The sequence below is a fragment of the Thalassophryne amazonica genome, chromosome 9, assembly GCF_902500255.1.
Source record: "Thalassophryne amazonica chromosome 9, fThaAma1.1, whole genome shotgun sequence".
NCBI classification, from domain to species: domain Eukaryota; kingdom Metazoa; phylum Chordata; class Actinopteri; order Batrachoidiformes; family Batrachoididae; genus Thalassophryne; species Thalassophryne amazonica.
Genome location: NC_047111.1, coordinates 25,900,371 through 25,922,269, shown reverse-complemented (window position 1 = coordinate 25,922,269; position 21,899 = coordinate 25,900,371). Strand labels below are relative to the sequence as shown.

The 21,899-nt window shown below is 43.1% G+C and overlaps 1 protein-coding gene across 1 annotated transcript in view; it reads left to right on the top strand.

Annotated features, from left to right (window-relative positions):
• Nucleotides 1–21,899, top strand: part of ncam1a (neural cell adhesion molecule 1a) — a 947,827-nt gene that overhangs the window by 727,844 nt on the left and 198,084 nt on the right. The window contains 2 exon segments of the mRNA XM_034177824.1: nt 9,099–9,283; nt 14,574–14,670. Coding sequence (XP_034033715.1) covers nt 9,099–9,283; nt 14,574–14,670 — 282 coding nt within the window.

Below are 21,899 nucleotides of genomic sequence, written 5' to 3'. Positions count from 1 at the left end.
TTTACCATCCATGGAAATCCCAAAATCACTTGGGAGGTAGAAGGTGTTACATAAAACACAATCTCCTCCCTGTGATTCCCAGACACAACCAATGTTACAGGCTGTGTCTGGTGTGTGATTAATGGGAGAAGGGTGCCATCTAGTGCCCCTACCTTCAATGGTGAAGGTAGGGCCACTAGAGGGAGCCCAACTTCCTTTGCCCATCTGCTATCCAGCAGATTCCCTTCCAACCCCGTGTCCACCAGTGCTGGGGCGTGAAGGGTTAGATCCCCACTCAGGATCATGACTGGGATGCGTGTGGATTTATGGGGTTTCCCCATGTGAGTGTTATGGCCCACCCTTCGCCCAGTCTCTAAGGGCGGGCGTTGTAGTTTAACTGCTTGGGGCAATTCTTCTGTATGTGCTCACTCGAGCCACAGAAAAAACACTCGCCGTGGGCGAGCCTCTGTTGTCTGTTATCTGATTTGACTTTGGCCCTGCTCGTGTCCATAGCTTCGTCAGCAGGGGGAGCTGTTGCCACACGGAGCTCTCTGGCTGTGGAGCGTGGGGATGGCGGCACCCTTTCGGACCCGGAAGGAAGAGGGACGGCTCATTCCCGGCCACGCCCTTCGCCCCGCTCCCGACGATGTTCTTCTAGTCAGTTGTCTAACCGTATAACCAGGTCGATAAGCCCGTCAAAATCCCGCGGTTCATCCTTAGCCAGCAGATGCTCCTTCAGGACCGGAGACAGTCCGTTTACGAAGGCGGCGTGGAGTGCAACAGTATTCCAGCTGGACCTCGCTGCCGCGATGCAAAAGTCGACTGCATACTCGGCTGCACTCCGACGCCCCTGTCTCATTGACAGCAGCACGTTCGAAGCAGTCTCTCCTCTATTGGGGTGATCAATCACTTGCTTGAACTCCCGCACAAACCCAGCATATGTTGTTAAGAGCCGTGAATTCTGCTCCCATAGCGCCGTAGCCCAGGCGCGTGCCTCTCCTCGAAGCAGATTTATAACATAAGCCACCCAGCTAGCATCTGACGCGTACATGATGGGACGCTGTGAAAAGACGAGCGAACACTGCATTTAGAAGTCTGCGCACGTCTCGACACAACCTCTGTACGGCTCCAGAGGGCTTATGTATGCTTCAGGGGACGGGGGGGGGGTTCATTGAACGACCACTGGAATGTCTGTATTTGGCACTCGGTCAGCAGGAGGAGGTGCTGCAGCAGCACCCTGTGCGTGCGCTTCCACCTGAGCAGTAAGAGCCTCCATCAGAGTATATCGTTCTGCTCGGTTACCAAGTCCAACCGAGCAGTGAAGGCGGTTAAGATTTGCTGCAGCTCACCTAACACACCTCCTGCTGGCGCCTGTGCACCTAGCGTTTCCATTGGTGGTTCATCCGATGGTTGACGCCCCTCGGGATCCATGACGTTGGCCGAGATATCCTGTTGGGAAAGTGTAGTGACACGGACCCACAACAAGGGGCGTAAATGAACGGACAATGGATAAGCCAAAATATAACAATTTAATGTTAAGAATTGTGCACAACGGAATACAGACAAATGCAGTTTGAGAATGATAGTCAATCATACGAAAAGTAACGTGTGGGCAGGCTCGAGGATAGAAGACGTCCGTCCAGAGAAGAGCCGGGTCCCTCCGGCGCCCTCTCATGCCCGAAGCCCGCACTTCAGGCAGGGCGCCCTCTGGTGGTGGGCCAGCAGTACCTCCTCTTCAGCGGCCCACACAACAGCAGTACCATAATCTTATATTTTTAGGAAAAGATTTTAACATACATTAACACATAAGTGTAAGTTAACCAATTTTGTGAAATTATGCTTTCAAAAAGTATTTGAAAAAACCACATCATTTCTAGGCTCAACTATTCACAACTCAGTAGTTGTCAATACATGTACTGGCTGTAAAAGTTAACATTCATTCTCATGTTCGGTTTGTTCACTTACTTATGGCCTCTGACAGTAGGATTTTGTATAAAAATGTCTGTAATTCCTAAATGGTTCATGGAGAACCAGCCTTTTTTTTACTTAATGACTTTTATGGACTTTGTTGAACTGCTGCAGCAGCATTACTACAAACAAGCTCTGAGTTTTCTTTACTTTCCATGAAGTAAATATTTTGAATGATATTTCAGCGTATTCCGTGGTGACCTTATCATTTTACTGCAGTGGTTTCTGTTTTTCCCACATAGACTCTCTATGTATAGATGTTTAATGGTTTAATTATCAAATTAAATACAAGATCAGTGAATTATATAATCTAAAATTATGCCCCAATTTAAAAAAACCTCTGAATTTTCTTTAATATGATTTTTTTTTTTTTTTTATTAAGCCCATTGATTTAAACCTGAAACTCTGCACTATAATGGATGTAGCATGGCTGTGGACTCGTGAGCAGAGAGACATACAGGTAGTTGGGTAAAGCCAGTCCACGAAGTGACAGTGTCCATGAGGGGAAAAGTACAGAGGTTTACTGAAAACACAAGCACAAGTAGAAGGTCAAAACACAGCCAGTGCTCCTGCTTAACATACTGGGAAACAAAACTTTTGTGAACAAAAGCTTACAAAGATTTTCTTGCTTATAAATTTTAGTAACCAAAATTTACGAAAAAAAAATTGCTTCCAGCGTACACTGCAAGTAATACAAACTCTATTTGCATCAAATTTACTGGACCCAAATCAAACCCAAATAAATATCAGCAGCATCATTGTTGTACCAAAACCAAAAAAGGTAGACTTTGGAACCTCCAGATTTCTGTCTTATTATTTGGGAATCATTAAAAGAGAAGTTTTGCAGCTATTAGTGATGCAACATTTAATTAAATTTCATTGAGTCATTTGTGTTGTTCTGCTTGTTCTGTTGCTGCTGTCTGCAGGAACAATGAATGGACTTTATCAACTGCCATAATTCTCTAAAAAAAATGTGTGCACAAAGCCCACGTGAGAGACTTATACAAAATTCAGAAACCTGGTAAATTTTACATCATCCTCTTCAGCAGTGCCTCATGTAACCTCATTATGTTTCAAAGAAAACTAACAGAACCCCTGTTGCAACTCATTCCATTCTTGTTTCTTTTGTTTATTTCATTTCAAAGAAACATTCTGAACAGGAATTTCAATGACAACTGACACGTTGTGTCTAATGAGCAACTTTTTGTCATAGCAGCTGGGCTCATTTGTCACAATCTCAATTTTTCCTGTGCTTTGTAATTTTTACCTTTGACTGTGGCGTTTGCCATGAGGAGCGACAGAGTACAGAAGGATGTGTAACTTTCTGTCGTAGGCCAGAATATTTGTTTAGATCTTCTTTTTTTATTCCATGAACCTCTTGGAAGGGGGCAGCACCACCACAAACAACATACTTTTTACACAAGCATAAATGTTTGATATTAGCAAGAACTGTTAAGATTACATTATACATCAGGTATTCATTCCTATAAAAAATGCATTTCGAATGAAAAAAAAGAGAAAATCTGCAAATTGGGTTGAGAAGAGTACTTGCAACAATATTTATTCATTTTGATATTTAAAATGTCAAAAAAAATATGTATGCAAACTTATATTGTTGAACTTTTATGTGGCTACCAATGCTTTCACATGTATTATTCCTTATTTAACTCTAGACATTTTTAAGGTTAACCATAAAAGCTACTGCATCGGCTTTCAGTTTGTTGTGAATAATTAAAAGCTGCGTATCTCATCCGGCTGTGCTCTGACGTCTTTTGGACAACATCATTTCTTGTTTTCATTTTTCCATATTGTCACTCATTCTCAAAAAATGGCAATATCTTTTATGAAAATTGTAGAACATTGCACTTTTATTGACAATCAAAGCAAATTAGTTTTCCTTAATGTAACTGTGGTTATGGAACCACTCTGTTCTTGTCAGCGATTGTCACTGGCTAATTGAAGATGAATGTATCTCCTGATTGGGAGTTCAAGGCAGCACATATTCTGTTCATGTAAACAGTTAATTAAAATCAAAATTCGCAATCAAAATGTCAAAGTCTTGTGTATGAAAAGTGAATGTTTCCTGTATTCTTCTCTACCTGAGTTTAAAGATAAAAATCATGGCCAGTCATGACCATAGGTCAAGAAAGTAATCAATATTTTGCAAAGGCATGTGGTCTACAAGTGGTTCCTTTGACGTCAACACCCTCAATTTAACACTAAAAGTCTACTATAAATTTAAAATTCTGTCTCATTATGAAGTCAACATACATCTCTAAATAATATTAAGTTGTCAGAAACTGAAGCAATTATGTGCAGACAGAAATACATTTGGTGGCCATGTGGTGGTGCCTTCATGAAGTGCTCCATTAACCTGATTCGGCACCTGTACTTACCCAAGTGCTGGGAATGCATAATGAAAGCCAAATCATATTTGATCTTATTTTGAAATCTGTCAAATAGTACCCTGTAAACAGAAGAGGAAAATAAAACCAGTGAAGGCTTAATTGGATTAATATGGCGTGCTCTGAATATGCCAGCAATTTGCTTGGAGATATAATCAGCCTTGATGGAGTTGTTTTAGGCTTTTGCATTTAGCCGGCGTAATCAGCGAGTAATCAGGTAGCTGATTCACTGTTGCTGTGCAATTATCGATAAGTAAAGGTTGCTTTGTGTGGAGCACAGCTCTCTGGCTCTGAGCTTTCCATCACCACTCACCCACTCACACAATATAGACTTTATCTAAGCTGGAAAATTTCCTATCTTGTGCACAGCCTGATCCCATTAGCTGGGGCTAGTGTGCCTGAGTTTACTGCCAAAAGACCGATAGTGAAGCGTTCATATCACTTCTCTTTGAGCCCATTTTGGAAAATAGCCAAACATTTATCTTGTCCTAGCTCTGCATTTTAGATGCCTTAAAGTGTTTGGCTTTATTATTATTTATTTTTTATTCCCACTGAGGTTATGTGTTTAACTGTGTCCATTTGTTGGTTGAGTATTTAACATGAACACTCAAGAAGTACTTTGCAGATTCATGGCTTTTGGCCTGGAACCGTATTCAAAACACTGGCACCTCCCTACTTAGCTCACCTCCATCCTGCAGCACCTGGACCCCCAGGAACCTCCGCTAGGATCCTGTTTGTGGACTTCAGCTCTGCATTCAACACCATCCTTCCGGCTTTGCTCCAGGACAAGCTTTCTCTGCTCCACGTGCCCGACTCCACCTGCAGGTGGATCACAGACTTCCTGACGGACTGGAGTCAGCGTGTGAGGCTGGGAAAGAATGTCTCAAACACTTGGGCTCTCAGCACAGGATCTCCACAGGGCTGTGTCCTTTCCCCTCTGCTCTTCTCCCTGTACACTAACTGCTGCACCTCCAGCCACGACTCCGTAAAGCTCATCAAGTTTGCGGACGACACCACCCTCATCTGACTCATTTCGGATGGGGATGAGTTTGCCTACAGGAGGGAGGTGGACCGGCTGGTGACCTGGTGCAGCAGCAACAACTTCGAGCTCAATGCCCAGAAAACAGTGGAGATGATCGTGGACTTCAGGAAAGCCACAGCCCCCCCCGCCCTCCCTCGCCCTCACCAACAGCCCCATCACCACTGTGGACTGTCACCGCTTCCTCGGCACCACCATCACCCAGGACCTCAAGTGGGAGTCAACCATCAGCTCCCTCATCAAGAAGGCCCAGCAGAGGATGTACTTCCTGCGGCAGCTGAAGAAGGCCAAGCTGCCTGCCCAGCTGATGGTGCAGTTCTACACGGCCATCATCGAGTCCATCCTTTGCTCCTCCATCACGGTGTGGTACGCCGGGGCCACAGCCAGGGACAAACACAGACTGCAGCGCATTGTGGCCTCTGCTGAGAAGGTGATCGGCTGTAGCCTTCCATCTCTCCACGACCTGCACGTCTCCAGGACTCTCGGCCGAGCAGGTCGGATCACAGCTGACCCTTCTCACCCTGCACACGGTTTATTCGAACCACTCCCCTCGGGCAGGAGGCTATGGTCCATCCGGACCAGAACCTCCCGCCATAAGAACAGTTTCTTCCCCTTTGCCGTTAGACTCATGAACACCTCATAACTCAGTCACCTTAACCTTAACTCTGTCACTTCATCATTTTATCACCGGTCACTTTAAACAAATATACTTTGGTTTTTAATTGCACTCCTCCCACTGCACTGTTGTTCTGTTTGTGTCATTGCACATAGCCTTTCATATTTCATATTTCTATTTCATATTTATCTTATATTTTATCTTATTTTAGCACATATTTTATCTTAGCATTTTATATTGCTCTCTGTTTAATGTTGCACCATTATACCAAAGCAGATTCCTAGTCTGTGAATCCTGTTTATTGGCAATGGCAATAAACGTCTTCTGAGTTCTGAGTTCTAATTAAACCCTACGTACCTGCCCGGGCTCTGTGTTCTCAGGGTGCAGGACTACTTTGGGGGAGGTGATGGTCTAGTGGTTAAGCATTGGGCTTGAGACCAGAGGATCCTCAGATCAAATCCCAGGGGTTTAAACTGAAGTCTTAAGCATTGGGCTTAGGCTTGAGACCTCGGTTCAAATCCTTGGGATGCACACTCCTCCTAATGTGCATCCCAAGGATTTGAACCGAGGTCTCAAGCCCAACGCTTAACCACTAGACCATCGCCTCCCCACCAAAGGACTGCTCTCTGGCTGCTACCTTCAGTGATTGTGCTACTATACCATCTACCATGTGTGCCTTTGAGGGTTTTAGGCCTTGGCGCAGTTTGCAAACTTAGTTGCAAACTAAATTTAAAACTGTGACAGCCTGTGTGGGTTGGTGGGTGGGGTCAAAGTTTGATTCTGGAATGTCTTTGCTAAATTCTGGCCAACACTGATAAAGTGTTGAATGTGTTTGCTCTGCCAAGTGAATCATGTATTTTTTCTCCCTCCACCAGATCAACGTTTGTCAGAGGTGAGAACTTAGCAGTGTTGTTTTCAAATTTGACCATCGTGATTTTGAGTTGTTACCATTTTCATCAAGTATTTTATCAAAGTATGACTTTTTTGCTTTATGTAGTCTTTTGCGAGCAACCATATGCTAGTTTATATACCTATTTAAAACTTCTCTAGATTTGAGTCAACAAGCAATTCTTCTCAGTCAGTCTCTTTTGGAAGTTGAATATCTAAGCTCTGGGGTTAGGCAGGGAATGTCTTGACATTTAAGTCTTGTCTCACAGAGCAGATTTTGTGAACTTTTAACTTTTAAATCAAAACTTTTCAGCACTTCCCAGGCTTTGTCTACAGGAGAGGCAGCAAAAAGGCCATCAAAGAAAACACAATACAGTGTTTTACAAAATGTTCACCATTGAAGTTTTTCCAGTTTCTTGGTTGAACATATTTTGCTGATGGCTTGGGTGGTCTCAGTCTATGAGTACAGAAAATCAAATCATGGTCAGAGATGCTGATGTGCTCACACCTAGAATTCACTATTTTGTCAATGTCAAAAACAAACAAAAGGCTAATAATCATACCAGTGATAGCAGTAATTGGCTGGTCAGTGAATTGTCACAGTTCCTGGTGCTATGTCACCTGTAGTAGCAGAGCACCTATTGGTGAGCCAACATCAACATTGAGGTCTCCTGCAAGGATCACCTCTGTACCACTTGTTGAGAAAGACTGACGCTCATCATCAAGGTTCTCCAGGAAATTAGGACTCGAAGAACTTGGGGGTCTACAGATGGAGCCAACTGTTGTTGGGCTACATTCAGCAACCTTGCCTTGGTCTGTATATACTGCTTGATATAACAGATCAGGCCACCGCCTCTTTTTGACCTGTCCCTCCAGGCAGCAATAGCGAATCCTCCAGGAACAGTTTTTGGTTTGGTAATGGAGAAGTCGAATATCTACGAGGTAGCTTTGTACGTATATTCACAGGTCTTCTAAGCTGTTTATATTTAGATTAGCTTATTTTCAGACTACCATTTGTGGTCACTAGTTATACCAACTGTACTGCCATTTCCATTACTTTTGCACATATTTAATGGCGCTGAATGAACATTGTAAATGTTTATTTTTTTATAATTGTTTTTTCATATGGTACCAGCACTGTGTTTGGTATTTTCAAACCACAGACTGTGGGCTGGAGGACTGCAGAAGTCAAAAATACAGGTTCCAGTGACGATCGATTCTATGAAGCCCAAACGTAAAACTGAGGGCACGAGTGAGAGTCTCATCAGGAATGCAGGAAAGGGAGCGTGTATTGACTCAGGATCATCCATCATCCTGAGCAGCAGCACGTTGTGCAGATATCCAGGATCCATAGGATCCTGGGTCAGGAAAAAAACAACCATAAAAGTCCAAGACAGCAGCTCTATAATTGTGATATATATATACCACAATATCAGAAATGTATGCAGTCTGCAGAAAGGTACATCTGTATATATTTGTCCATTTTTTGCATCTGTCATCACAGAGTATTTCACTTGAAGAGAAATGATGAGTGTGAACTCGTGGTGCAGATGGCTTTGAATAGAAGGTAATCACATTACAATCAGGTGAATATTGTAGGAATGTGTGCACCATGTTTTTGTGGTTGCCCTCAGTGCCAAGGGAATAAAAGTAATTGGCTGCAGAGCAGTTTCATGTCCAGGTGTGTGTTTTTTTTTCCCTCTGCAGAGGAGATTATGTGATTACATGTGTTTATGTGTTTTTGAGCAAGAGATCTCACAGAGATGAACAGATTTCAAAGAAATGTGGTGGAGAGACAAACCTTGGATTAGTGGAGAGTTGATTAGATTTGGAGGCAGATGTGACTCACGGTGGGGAAGTGGTAACCTCTGAGTCTGATTTCCTCTCATTGATTTCCATGTTGTTTGTAATTTGGCAAAAACTGACCTGCACTCCGTCTGGGTTAAAGACAGAAAACAGACATACAAACTGAGTGCTGTCTACCTTCTCCATCACTGCACTGAAACCTCAGCAGATGCATTTGTTTAAAGTGTTAGTGTCAGAGTTCAGTTGAATAAGTCATTTTCAGATGTAAAGTGAGTGAAGCCACATAGACTCTTCTGGATCTGCTGTAACAAATGCAAATTCTCCAGATGATCAGTGAACTGTTTCAAACATAATGATGTGATGCTAGTAGTCTTCATGCTTTCATGTTTTGCTGCAGTTGCTCCAAAGCTCGGAGGTACTGTGTCGGTGTTCACGTGGGAGGGAAACCCGGCCAACATCACCTGTGAGGTTCTGGCCCACCCCAGAGCCTCGGTGGTTTGGTTCAGAGATGGTCTGCAGCTGCCCACTGCCAATGCGTCCAACATCAGGATCTACAACTTGCTGGCATTCAGCTACCTGGAGGTCTGCTGCACACGTCATGTTCACACTGTTTTATAATGGTGTCTCTAGTAACACACTGAATATGACTGGGTTTTTTTTTTCTTCTTCTTAGAGTTTGTGTCACATCTATTGCTAATATTAATTTTCATGTTTTATCTAATTTTTAACTGACGTGTATTTGATTTGAAATGGTCATTTGAAAATACCATAAAGATGTTTTTACATTTGATTTGTTTAGTCATAACAATAATTTAGTAAACAATAAGCAACAACCTTCCAGTGAGAATAATTACTGAATGATGAGTTGCTGAAAAAACATTTACTGTGGAGTCAGGCAACTCACTTTTGAGAATATTGATAGCAACAGCAGCACGTAATGGCTTAGACAAAGGAACCCAACAGAGAGATCCACAACAGCGGAAGGCAAAAGCGGGCAAGAAATTTTGTTAAATGCTGTCCTGAAATTAAGTTAAATTACAAGCAACACATTTAATAAATGAGCAAAAGGACAAAAATGGACACAATCAGGTGATATATTTTTGCTGTATTTTTTTTATTTGTGATGAAATTGAACATTTTATTGAAATCAACATTCCGATGTGCGATATTGCCTCAAAGATCAGCAGCATTGAGATGACTGAATCTAAAGGACATGTTGATGGCCAAACTTGTTTTAATAGAGTAACAGTCTTGACTGCCTTTTTAATTCACAGCAAATTCTACTAAAGTAAAGTGAAATGCTTCAAAATCCTGATTTTTACAGATGTCAGTCTGAGTTCACCATGAGAGAGCAATGACAACTGAAGATTTAAACCTCATTTTGTTTCCAGCGACCCCTCGATCCAGCATGTTTTAACACGACCCAGTGCACAGTATATTGAGTGTAGATACATACACAAATGTGTGCACACATGCTGTTGACAAATATTATTTCATTCAACCTAGTACTTTGTGATGCAAAACATCAAAGATTTTTTTTGGTAAGTTTAGCTCAAATTTATTCTTATATAGTGAGATGTGAACATACATACATACATACATAGGTGATCTTTGCACTTTTTTATCAAGTTCAAATGGAAATTTAGCTGGTTCTCATTGCATTTGTATATTGTGCATTTAAAACCTGGGTGATAACTTATTGCACTTGACAAACTGTTTCTGCAGCCGAGACGCTGTGGCCTCTTCATAAACACAATAAAAAAATCATTTGTTGTACGAGGTCTGTCAATAAAGTAACGATCCTTTTTATTTTTTTCAAAAACTGTATGGATTTCATTCATATGTTTTTACGTCAGACATGCTTGAACCCTTGTGCACATGCGTGAGTTTTTCCATGCCTGTCGGTTACGTCATTTGCCACGCATTGGGAAGGAGTGGTCCCGCCCCCTCGTCGGAATTTCATTGTCTGGAAATGGCGTAATGAAAAGGACTTTTTTTCCATCAGAATTTTTTCAGAAGCTGTTAGAGACTGGCACCTGGAAACCATTCGAAAAATTTATCTGGCTTTTGGTGAAAATTTTACGGGCTTCACAGAGAATAAGGACTGTTACTACAGCTTTAAGGACTGCTTTAAGGACGGTCGGCGCACCGCACTCGGAGCTGCGACGACGAGGCACAAACCACCGGATCATTTCTAAACGGATGGCTCTGTGGATACGAGACTGTTGTGTGCTCTTTCTCTGGTTATCACAAGAGCTGGACATCAGCCATTTTCCGGCAGATTTCACTTTTAACAAGAGATTTTGTCATGGAAAGCCGCGCGGAGGCTTCGTGCGTCAGGACCGATTCGCTGTGGAAGCGAGACAAAGGAACACCTCCCTTTCGGCGTGTCAGAGGACAAGTTTGGACATGCCCAGCTCTCCACAATTTCTCTGATACTTACTGGACTGGTAAGCACTGAAAGCCGAGATAGGCTTGTCCAAACTTGTCCTCTGACACGCCGAAACGGAGGTGTTGTCTCGCTTCCACATAGAATCGGTCCTGACGCGCGAACCTGGTTTCCAGGTGCCAGTCTCTAACAGCTTCTGAAAAAATTCTGATGGAAAAAAAGTCCTTTTCATTCCGCCATTTCCAGACAATGAAAATCCGACGAGGGGGCGGGACCACTCCTTCCCAAGGCGTGCTCACAGGCGAATGACGTAACCGACAGGCATGGAAAAACTCACGCATGCACACGAGGGTTCAAGCATGTCTGACGTGAAACCATATGAATGAAATCCATGTAGTTTTTGAAAAAATAAAAAGGGCCGTTACTTTATTGACAGACCTTGTAAACATCAGGCATACAGTAGTGTTCAGAATAATAGTAGTGTTATGTGACTAAAAAGATTAATCCAGGTTTTGAGTGTATTTCTTATTGTTACATGGGAAACAAGGTACCAGTAGATTCAGTAGATTCTCACAAATCCAACAAGACCAAGCATTCATGATATGCCCACTCTTAAGGCTATGAAATTGGGCTATTAGTACAAAAAGTAGAAAAGGGGATGAGTTCGTCAATTTTGTGGAACAAACAGGTGTGAATCAGGTGTCCCCTATTTAAGGATGAAGCCAGCACCTGTTAAACATGCTTTTCTCTTTGAAAGCCTGAGGAAAATGGGACGGTCAAGACATTGTTCAGAAGAACAGCGTAGTTTAATTAAAAAGTTGATTGGAGAGGGGAAAACCTATACACAGGTGCAAAAAATGATAGGCTGTTCATCTACAATGATCTCCAGTGCTTTACAATGGACAAAAAAAAAAAACAGAGACGCGTGGAAGAAAATGGAAAACAACCATCAAAATGGATAGAAGAATAACCAGAATGGCAAAGGCCCACCCATTGATCAGCTCCAGGATGATCATAGACAGTCTGGAGTTACCTGTAAGTGCTGTGACAGTTAGAAGACACCTGTGTGAAGCTAATTTATTGGCAAGAATCCCCCGCAAAGTCCCTCTGTTAAATAAAAGACGTGCAGAAGAGGTTACAATTTGCCAAAGAACACATCAGCTGGCCTAAATAGAAATGGAGGAATATTTTGTGGACTGATGAGAGTAAAATTGTTCTTTTTGGGTCCAAGGGCCGCAGACAGTTTGTGAGACAACCCCCAAACTCTGAATTCAAGCCACAGTTCACAGGGAAGACAGTGAAGCATGGTGGTGCAAGCATCATGATATGGGCATGTTTCTCCTACTATGGTGTTGGGCCTATATATCGCATACCAGGTATCACTGATCAGTTTGGATATGTCAGAATACTTGAAGAGGTCATGTTGCCTTATGCTGAAGAGGACATGCCCTTGAAATGGGTGTTTCAACAAGACAATGACCCCAAGCACACTAGTAAACAAGCAAAATGTTGGTTCCAAACCAACAAAATTAATGCCTCGCAGATGTGAAGAAATCATGAAAAACTGTGGTTATACAACTAAATACTAGTTTAGTGATTCACAGGATTGCTACAAAAGCAGTTTGAATATAATAGTTTTGAGTTTGTAGCATCAATAGCAGATGCTACTATTATTGTGAACACCCCTTTTCTACTTTTTTTTACTAATAGCCCAGTTTCATAGCATTAAGAGTGTGCATATCATGAATGTTTGGTCTTTTTGGATTTGTGAGAATCTACTGAATCTACTGGTACCTTGTTTCCCATGTAACAATAAGAAATGTACTCAAAACCTGGATTAATCTTTTTAGTCACATAGCACTACTATTATTCTGAACACTACTGTATTTAAAGAGCTAATGGTTTACCTTGTGCTTGTTTCATGAAGACGTTCTATTCTGCGCTGAGTTCAAAGTAAGTTTTAGTGCAACTCCAGATCATTATGCTCATAGACGAACTTTAAAATGACTCAAATGTGAATGCTGCAGTTCATGACAACTGATACAAAAACAGGTTTCCTTTATGTGAACCACAATATAGTTTCGCTGTGCATGGAACAATAAGAAACTTGCAGTTAAATTCCAATTAATTCATTTTGTACCACTCCAAGTCATTTGGGCACAACACAGACACACACACATGGAAACACACACAAACATTGAGATGATCATGGCTGATGTGATCCATTTTGTGTGCATGAAGTGCACAAAGAACAGTCCTCTCTGCAAACAGTTGTCTGTAGAACGTAGCATAATTATTCACCAGTGTGCTGAAATACTGTCGATGGAACAATAATTAAATGTCTGAAGTAGCAGATTGTTGTTGTTCATTATGAGCCCCAGTAAATCACCCGTAAAACGTTCACCGACCCTAACACTCAAAAGTTTGGAAAGCCTAGCAATGTGCTGCTTGTTTGATGGGATCTTAGTCAGTCTTGCCCAAAATGTCAATCAGTTGGAATCCAGGAGAAAGAGTACAGGAATAGTACTTGTCAAGTACAGGCTGCCTGACTTGCAGGAGGCATGGGAAATATTGTGCTGTCAGTCTGTGCAAAGCTTGTCTGACACATGTGATCAGTGTATGAGGCGTGCATGTGACTTGCAATTACCACTTCCATAAGCTAGGTGTATGGCCACCGTGGTGCCTGAGGCAAGCCAGGAGTGCGCATTAAAGGAGATCCACCACCACCTCCGCTGCTGTCTCATGTTCCAATGTTGGTGTTCCTGTATTAGCGCAGCCAATATCCACTTTGTGCCTCTCCTCAGCTTCTATCGCCTGCCTGGGTCTGTCCATGACCGTCAGATGTTGCAGCAGTAGGGCGACAGCCGTTTTCTTTCCTAATGCTACAAGATCTCCCCAATATATATACCTGGGGTCTTGCCACTGGTGTTGCATGCCCTGCATAGTGGTAGAAAGTGAGATGTACTTTTGTCTTGCAGGCCATACAAATAGTAAGTGTGGAGTACTTGTGTAGCACTTCTGAAGACTGTCACCCGTACAGTGACTTACTGCTATCGCAAAGCCCCTACCAGCTATGCTCCTGACTTGGTTTAGGTGTACAAGAGGAGTGCGGGTCCCGTATTTACTATATGCGCTCTTGATTTTTTGCAAGACCTGCCAAATTTGCATCTGCAGGACAAAAGTGTCCTCGGGCACTCTGCGATCCTCTATGGCACAAGTAGTGCACACGTCTTAAGCAGTGTTTTGTCATATTTTTCCCCATAGACTGCCCGCAGTAGATCCTATGGTTGTGAGTGAGACTTTAAATAGGCATTCTCTGATATCACATGATTTTGTTAATTTTAAAACTGAGTTATAAACTCAGGAGTAGAAAAATATACGTATGAAAAAATCCTTCCAGGCATTTGGTTCATTTTTTTTTTTTTCTGAATAAACTCAGTCTTTTTTGTTTTTGTTCGTCAGTGTTGTGTTTCTGTGTTCCAGGTTACCCCAGACTCTGAGAATGACTTTGGCAGCTACAACTGCACTGCAACCAATGTGATTGGCTCAGAATTCAAAGAGTTCATCCTCATCCAAGCAGGTTTGTCCACTTCTTTTTCACCATTGTTGGTATTTGTTAGAATGTTGTCAGGTCAGGTCTGCACAACACCGCATCCACCGCACTGCAGAACCGCCTTGGGATGTAAATGGCAACTACCACACCAGACAACTGGTCCATCCCTACCTTTAAAAACTAACCATCTGTTGTACATAGCATGCCACAGTGTGGTGAAATGTGGGCACCACCTTGGTTTTCTCCTGCCACTGGGGCAGAAACTACTCAGGCAACTCCAAGATTATATTCAGAGAAATATGCCCCATGACCAAAATGTGATGACATTCCCTCATAAGTGTTATGTGTCGGACGCAGCCCGGAGAACCGACCAGCGTTTGAAGGACCCAGTATGAAATAAGCAGAGCACGGTACAAAGGATAACTAAATTTAATGACATAACAGTGAAGTGGAAAATACAACAAAAGAGTGCGCGGTCTGGAGTGGTGGATTACGGTGCGTTCCTAGCAGCACAAACGGTCCGGAGCCAGAAACTGTTCGGACCCAAGGACCCCGCCGACACCCCCCAGCAGGTGGCCGCGACAAACCGAGTCTGTGAAAGAAGAAATCATCATGTGAGTCCACACTCCACACACAGAGAGACCGCTCAAAGGTGTACACAAACAGCAAACACTTCCTGGCTTAATTACTAATCAGCTTCCCACCCTGCAGGCATGGAACACCCTGTTCACCTACTCAACTGCAGTGGAAGCTGATTAAACGACTAACATAACAGCTCAATACAATAAGGTGTGAGGGACACCACATTTACTGACTGTATAAATGTTAGTCACAAAACCTAACGTACCTCAGGAAGTGTGCTGACGAGCGTGAGACCTCACCCCCTCCTCTTTCACAGACCATGCATCAAACCTGGACGTTCTCTGCATCCACTGATGATGAGATGGCTCTCGAGACGACGATCTCACCCGTCTGGTCACAAGGTCGAGTCTGTGGCAAATACACACTGTGTACTCCAGACTTAAATGCCACCATGTTCCAATCCGTGTAGATGCACCACAGCTGTGAGTCCTGAACGAGCTGCACTTGATCAGCCTCAGGTGATCAGGGTGAGGTCCTGGTAACTCAGCCACACAGCCACTCAGTCCCAAATGCGCACCACCTGGAAGGAAAACCAAAAGACAGAAACAGAAGACAAACAAAAGCCAGCCAGGCACGCCAGCCACAACAATAAGAGGTGATACTCCTCATCGTTGTCTCCATAAGTAACTGTTAGTCATTCAAGTGGTTCCCAAGGATTTGCCAAAGAGAACAAGTACCAAAGACATCTTGTCATCACTGGTTAGTGTCCAAGTCTCACAATCAGAATAATCACAATCATGTTCACTTTTGGGACCTTCACAAACAAACCCAGATATTCAGATTTCTCTTACGTCCTGCAAACGGGGTATCCATTGATTCCACAAAAATCACACCATCATCCATGAAGGCAAGATCAATCCACCTTTCCTCACCAGTAGAGACACATAAGCCACAGCGCGTAGTACCTGTGTATAGACTGGCTTTGATGTCCAGAAAGGTATTGGACATTCCTGTGTTGTGTGGGCCGCCAGAAGAGGAGGTACTGCTGGCCCACCACCAGAGGGCACCCTGCCTGAAGTACGGGCTTCAGGCACGAGAGGGCGCTGCCGCCACGGACACAGCCGGGGGTGACAGCTGTCACTCATTATCTCCAGACAGCTGTCACTCATTCATGCTTCATCATCTCACTCCATAAAACCCGGACGTCATCTCCACCTCATCGCTGAGATATCGTCAAACCGTTCAGGTAGTATTCTCAGCCTTGAAAGGGAACTGTGTATCAGTCTGAACTCTTTTTTGCAGCTGCTTTCCTGTGGTGTTCCGTGTCTGTGTGACCGGCGTTCGGTGTGTCCAGCAACGGCTCCGCTGCACACCTCTACCAGATAAGTGGGTAGACAGGAGCTGCACGAGTGTGTGTTTAGAGGTGGAGGTGGCATTCCCACCGTTGTTGCTACTGGGTGTGCACACACCCATATCTTATTGTCTCTGCTCCCTGCCAGCAGTACCAGATCCGACCTTCCAAGACGGTGGCCACCTGGGGACTCGGGACTTGGCGACTCCAGTATTCTCCGGGTTCGGTGGCGGAGGAAATCGTGTGGTTCCGGTTCATCTCAGGACAGACGTCTTCTATCCTCGAGCCTGCCCACACGTCACCCTTGTGATTGACTGTCTGTTAAATTTCACATTCCTCTGTGTTGTGCTCATTCACAACAGTAAAGTGTTCATATTTGACTCTTTCATTGTTCGTTCATTTGCGCCCCCTGTTGTGGGTCCGTGTCACTACACTTTCCCCAACATTCCTGCACATTCTCAGAATATCACAGAGAGCAGTCCAATGAACTGAATCAGATGTTTTCTTAAAATCAACATAGGCAGCTGAATGGCAAATGAAGTGGAACTGAATGCTATTAACAATAATCCTTGTACGCATCTTCCCCGGCACAGACAGCAGTGTAGTTGTTGCAATCCATGTGATCACCCTTTTCTTTCCAGAATGGCACAAGTCCTTTCTTATAGTCCACAGGGATGATACCTTGTAACACAAGGAGAACAGCATCTGGAGGAGCTCAGCTCTAATTCGACACATTACTGGAGTTTTCCATGTCCTCAGCTGTTTCACAGCCTTTGCAATTTCATCAACTTTTGTTGGTTTGTTTGAGAAACAGCCACAACAAACCTGACACTGAAGATGTGGATCATCTCAGGATCAGCCTGATACAATTGCTCAAAGTCGCCTAGTAACGAAAAACAATCAAAAAGTTACATTTTTTAAAATCTTAAATAGGGGTGAGTGATGAATGTTCAACACTGTATGACCAGCATAAGTTGTTGCTGAATGAACTCTGATATTTTACCTCAAAGTACTCAAACTTTAACTCTGAACATGATGACAAAACTCTTCTTGAAAGCTCAGAATGTTTTTATCCGCCGCTGGCCAAAAGCTCGAAGGGGGATTATGTCGTAACAGTTTCTGCAGCACGGCGCAGGAAGAAATAGCAGTTTAGCTGTTTGTCTTTCCGTCCACCCGTCCCAAAAAGGGTATAAGCTTTCTGAAATCAACTCCTCTCACATTTTTAGAATAAATTTTTGGAAACTTGGTCCAATTTCTTAAAATGATATCAGAATGTAGCAAGCACTTGTTCCAAAGCAGCATTTGGCAGCAGGGTGTATTGTGTTCTCATAGCACTCTTGTTTTTTTCTGTATGTGGCTTTAAACCCTGAGTTCTGTGCCAAACAGCACAGTATCTCCCCACAGGACATTCGTGCGCATTTCAGTATGTGCATGGCTCACCGACTGTCTGGTGTAGTAACAGCACATCACAGCTGTTTCATGTAGAAATAAAGACTCATGGCCATCCTTCATTCATGCACTCTGTGGCGAACTCTCCAGAAAATACACAAACCCAACCAACAATTACATACATATTTACATTACAGCTGGGGTAATGGAATTAGTGTGGGCATGTGGCAGGGTGGGGGGCATGGCATCATGATGGTGGCTCCACATCGGGATGTGGGACAGTCATTAATGATTAATAGTGGAATTGTACAACTGCCCAACACCAATGACGGTGTAGTTGCAAGTCAGTGACTGGAAGTGCAGCGTGTTGTGAGAACATGATGCACTCCATTCGTGGCTGTTTTGTTTTGTCACCTTTAAGTCTTTTTTATTACTTTGGTTCTGGTGTTACCCCACATTTCATCATTTATTTTTATTTATAAATTCATAGCAAGTACATACATTATTTATTGGGAATCACTCAATAGTGTTTGAGCAGGGGTGGTGGATGACCGGTTAACTGTGCTTGTTTTCAGTGCAGAAGGTTCCCGGTTTAAAACCCACCTCTGCCCATTCTCCATGTGGAGTTGCGATAGAAAGGGTATCCGGTGTAAAACGTGCCAAATCAACATGCAGATTCACATCAACCTCGAGTGAAAACAAGGGAGCAGCTGCGGTGCCCTGACACTTGCACGACTTTCATGCATGCACTTGCACACACTCTGTCGTGCAGGAGAGTAAACTCATCTTTAACGGGTGTAGACTGAACGTGAGAGGGGCGCTGGCACGTGCTATTGCGCAAAGAGAATTTTGAAATGTTCAAAAACATCTTTCACGCATAAATGTCATGCAACATGGCGCGATCTGCTCGCCAACACTACGTGCAGCTCGTCAAGTAAAGAAGAAGTGAACAGAGCGAGTGATTGTGTCAGCACACCGCATCAGAGCGCAGCTCATCTGATCAATTATAACGAGGTGTTAAATCTATCACAAACATACTTTTACAGCTGCTCATAAGAAGGAATGAGCATGCAACTGTTTTACCAAGCCATGACAATGTAAACATGACAAATAATTACCTTTTAGACGGCTCCGAAGGCTTTCTCCAGCTCATTCAGCATGCACGCACGAATGGCTCTGGCTGGAGCGGTCCTCTGTGATTCAGAAAGCAATTAGAGCTGTTTTCAGCAGCCAGTTTGCAGAGAAAATGATTCATCCACTACAGAATAATTATTTTATATACACAGCGTCCAGCATAGAGTGTGTGGCAGCCAGTGGAACAAAGCGCTGCGCCCAGCTGGGAACACTGCGGGTGGGATTGTCATGATGACGATGTGCGTGTGTGCGTGCAAGTGCGCCGATCAAAGTCGTGCAAGTGTCAGGGCACCTTTACTTGGATATCTTTGTCAAACAGCACGTTCGTCTGATCTGCAACTCATTAAGAAGCTCTTAATCATGCTGATGTTATACAGGAGCTTATCTCAAGTTTAGTTAACAGGACATCATTTAAATGCATTTTAATCTTTTATATAGTAGCCAGCAGTGTTGTCACAGTTACTTTGAAAAAGTAATCCAATTACTGATTACTGATTACTTCTTGAAAAAGTAACTTAGTTACTTTACTGATTACTCAATTGTAAAAGTAACTAAGTTAGATTACTAGTTACTTTTTAGTTACTTTCCCCAGCTGCCGACAACAACCCACTACCACCTCAACATGTCAATGATACCTGTTTTGCCAAAACTCACTTTATAGTCACCCTTTCTTGACTTCAATAAAAATGCTTGTTTTATAACAAGTAAAATAAAGACATCTTTCTTGACCTCATATTTAACTGTTGACAGCACTGTAACAGTAAAACTTGCAATTTCTAACCTACATTGTTTATAAATGTAACTATTAAATTATTTCTAACATTTTTCTAACATTTAAATTCTCTCTAAACATTTTCCTTGTCGAAATTATTATTATTTTAAGTAGTATTAATAATTGTAGTAAAAAAAAAAGGGCTTCAAAACCGGACCTTTAATCTAGGGGTGTTGTGGGGGGGCACATCCCTACCCCACGCCCCCATTCCATCTGGATTTGCCCCGCTTTGCGTTTGAGCACAAAGAATGGATAACATTTATTTATGCAGAAAACATGACCAGATTTACAGGTAAGAAAGTTTTATTGCGTTTTCACATCATGTGGTCCTCAGAAAGTGAGTTTAGGTGCATTTGAGTGGAAAATAGTATTAGTTGTTGACGCGTCGCGGAGGATCAGCTGTTTTTAGCAGCAGATACGGAGCGGCTTGGAGAAAACAAAGCATAAAAATGTCTTTGTAAAGCTCAGTGCAGGTGTGCTGTTGTCACCGTGCTTTAAGAGGTGAGGACGAGTCGTAGCTGCTGCAAAAAACCGCGGATGAAAAGCTCACAGCTCACTTACAGTGGGCAGTGCAGTCGAACCCCGACCTCCTGCCCATGGACCAAGTTTAATGCTGCTGTCAACCCACAATGCAAAAATAATAGTAACGCACAGTGACTTAGGGGAGTAACTTTAATCTGACTACTGATTTGGAAAGATTAACGTGTTAGATTACTCGTTACTAAAAAAAGTGGTTAGATTAGAGTAACGCGTTACTAAGTAACGCATCACAGGTAGCCTGCAACTGTTGTCATACTGTAGTGTCTTCATGGCATCCTGTGCAGAGTACGAAGCAACATCTTTTCAGCTTTTTCTGTTCTGTTGACATTCACGGAGGAAGAGTGGCCGAGGAGGGAAGCTTTGTTTACATCCTGAAGTGTGGTGCAGCTGCAACATCTAGTAGACGGCAGTAATTCATAACACCTGTAAGCTCCTTTCACACTGGACCTGCTTCGAGTTGCATCAACTTGGCGTCATGACGATGCCAAGTTGATGCAATCTAGCGCCGAGTTGATGCAGCCTAATGCCGCAGTACCGTGAGGGACGCAAAGGGCCACGCGAAACGGACTGCAAAAATTAAACGTTTCATTTTTTCTGCGTCAAGCACAGGATGCAGAAAGGAAGTAGTTTTCTCACAAGTTGAGGCAACTTAACGGTACTTAACTTGACTGGATGCCACACCCACATAATATAACGCTACCTGACGCCAATTTATCATTTCTGCTGTGCTCCATTGTTGCTGACCTATAAATCACAGCAGATTGTTGTTGAACTTTTTATACCGTGTACACAGTGCAATAAAACTATATCGCTCTAAGGGCACATGTGAACAATTAAAAGAAAAAAATGCTCATTGCAACGTGGCGACAGCAACTTGCACTCACCTCCTCAAGTTCTCTCATAATTCTGTTAATTTAAATACATTAAGTCTTGCTCACAGACTGATTGCCAGAGACAGGACATGTCCACATCCAGTATACTCCTCACGGAGGACACCTCCACGTCCACTCACGGACAGTTTGCGTGCGTGTGCGTGCGAACGCCGGCTGCAGCTCCGCAGTCAGAAGAAGAATGTTAAACTATAACAGAAATCAGAATGCACACCTGCAGTGCTGCACAAGAGCAAATCTAAACTAGACGAGAAATCAGAGTGTACACTTGCAGCGCTGCACAAAAACAAATCTAAACTAGATGAGAAATCAGAGCGCACACCTGCAGCACTGCATAAGAACAAATCTAAACTAGAAGAGAAATCAGAGCGCACACCTGCAGCACGGCACAGGAAGAAATATAAACTGTAAGGGCCCTGTCCCACTGGTGTTTAGGAGGATTTGCGTATGGATTTCGCACAAAATTGGCTCATATTCGCTTAACATCTGCAATATGCGTGAAACATGCTTGTATGAGTTGACCGACACCCGCACATATCCGCAATTATGTGCAGAGGCACGTTTTTCCGTTTCCAGGATTTTTGAGCTGCACAAAATT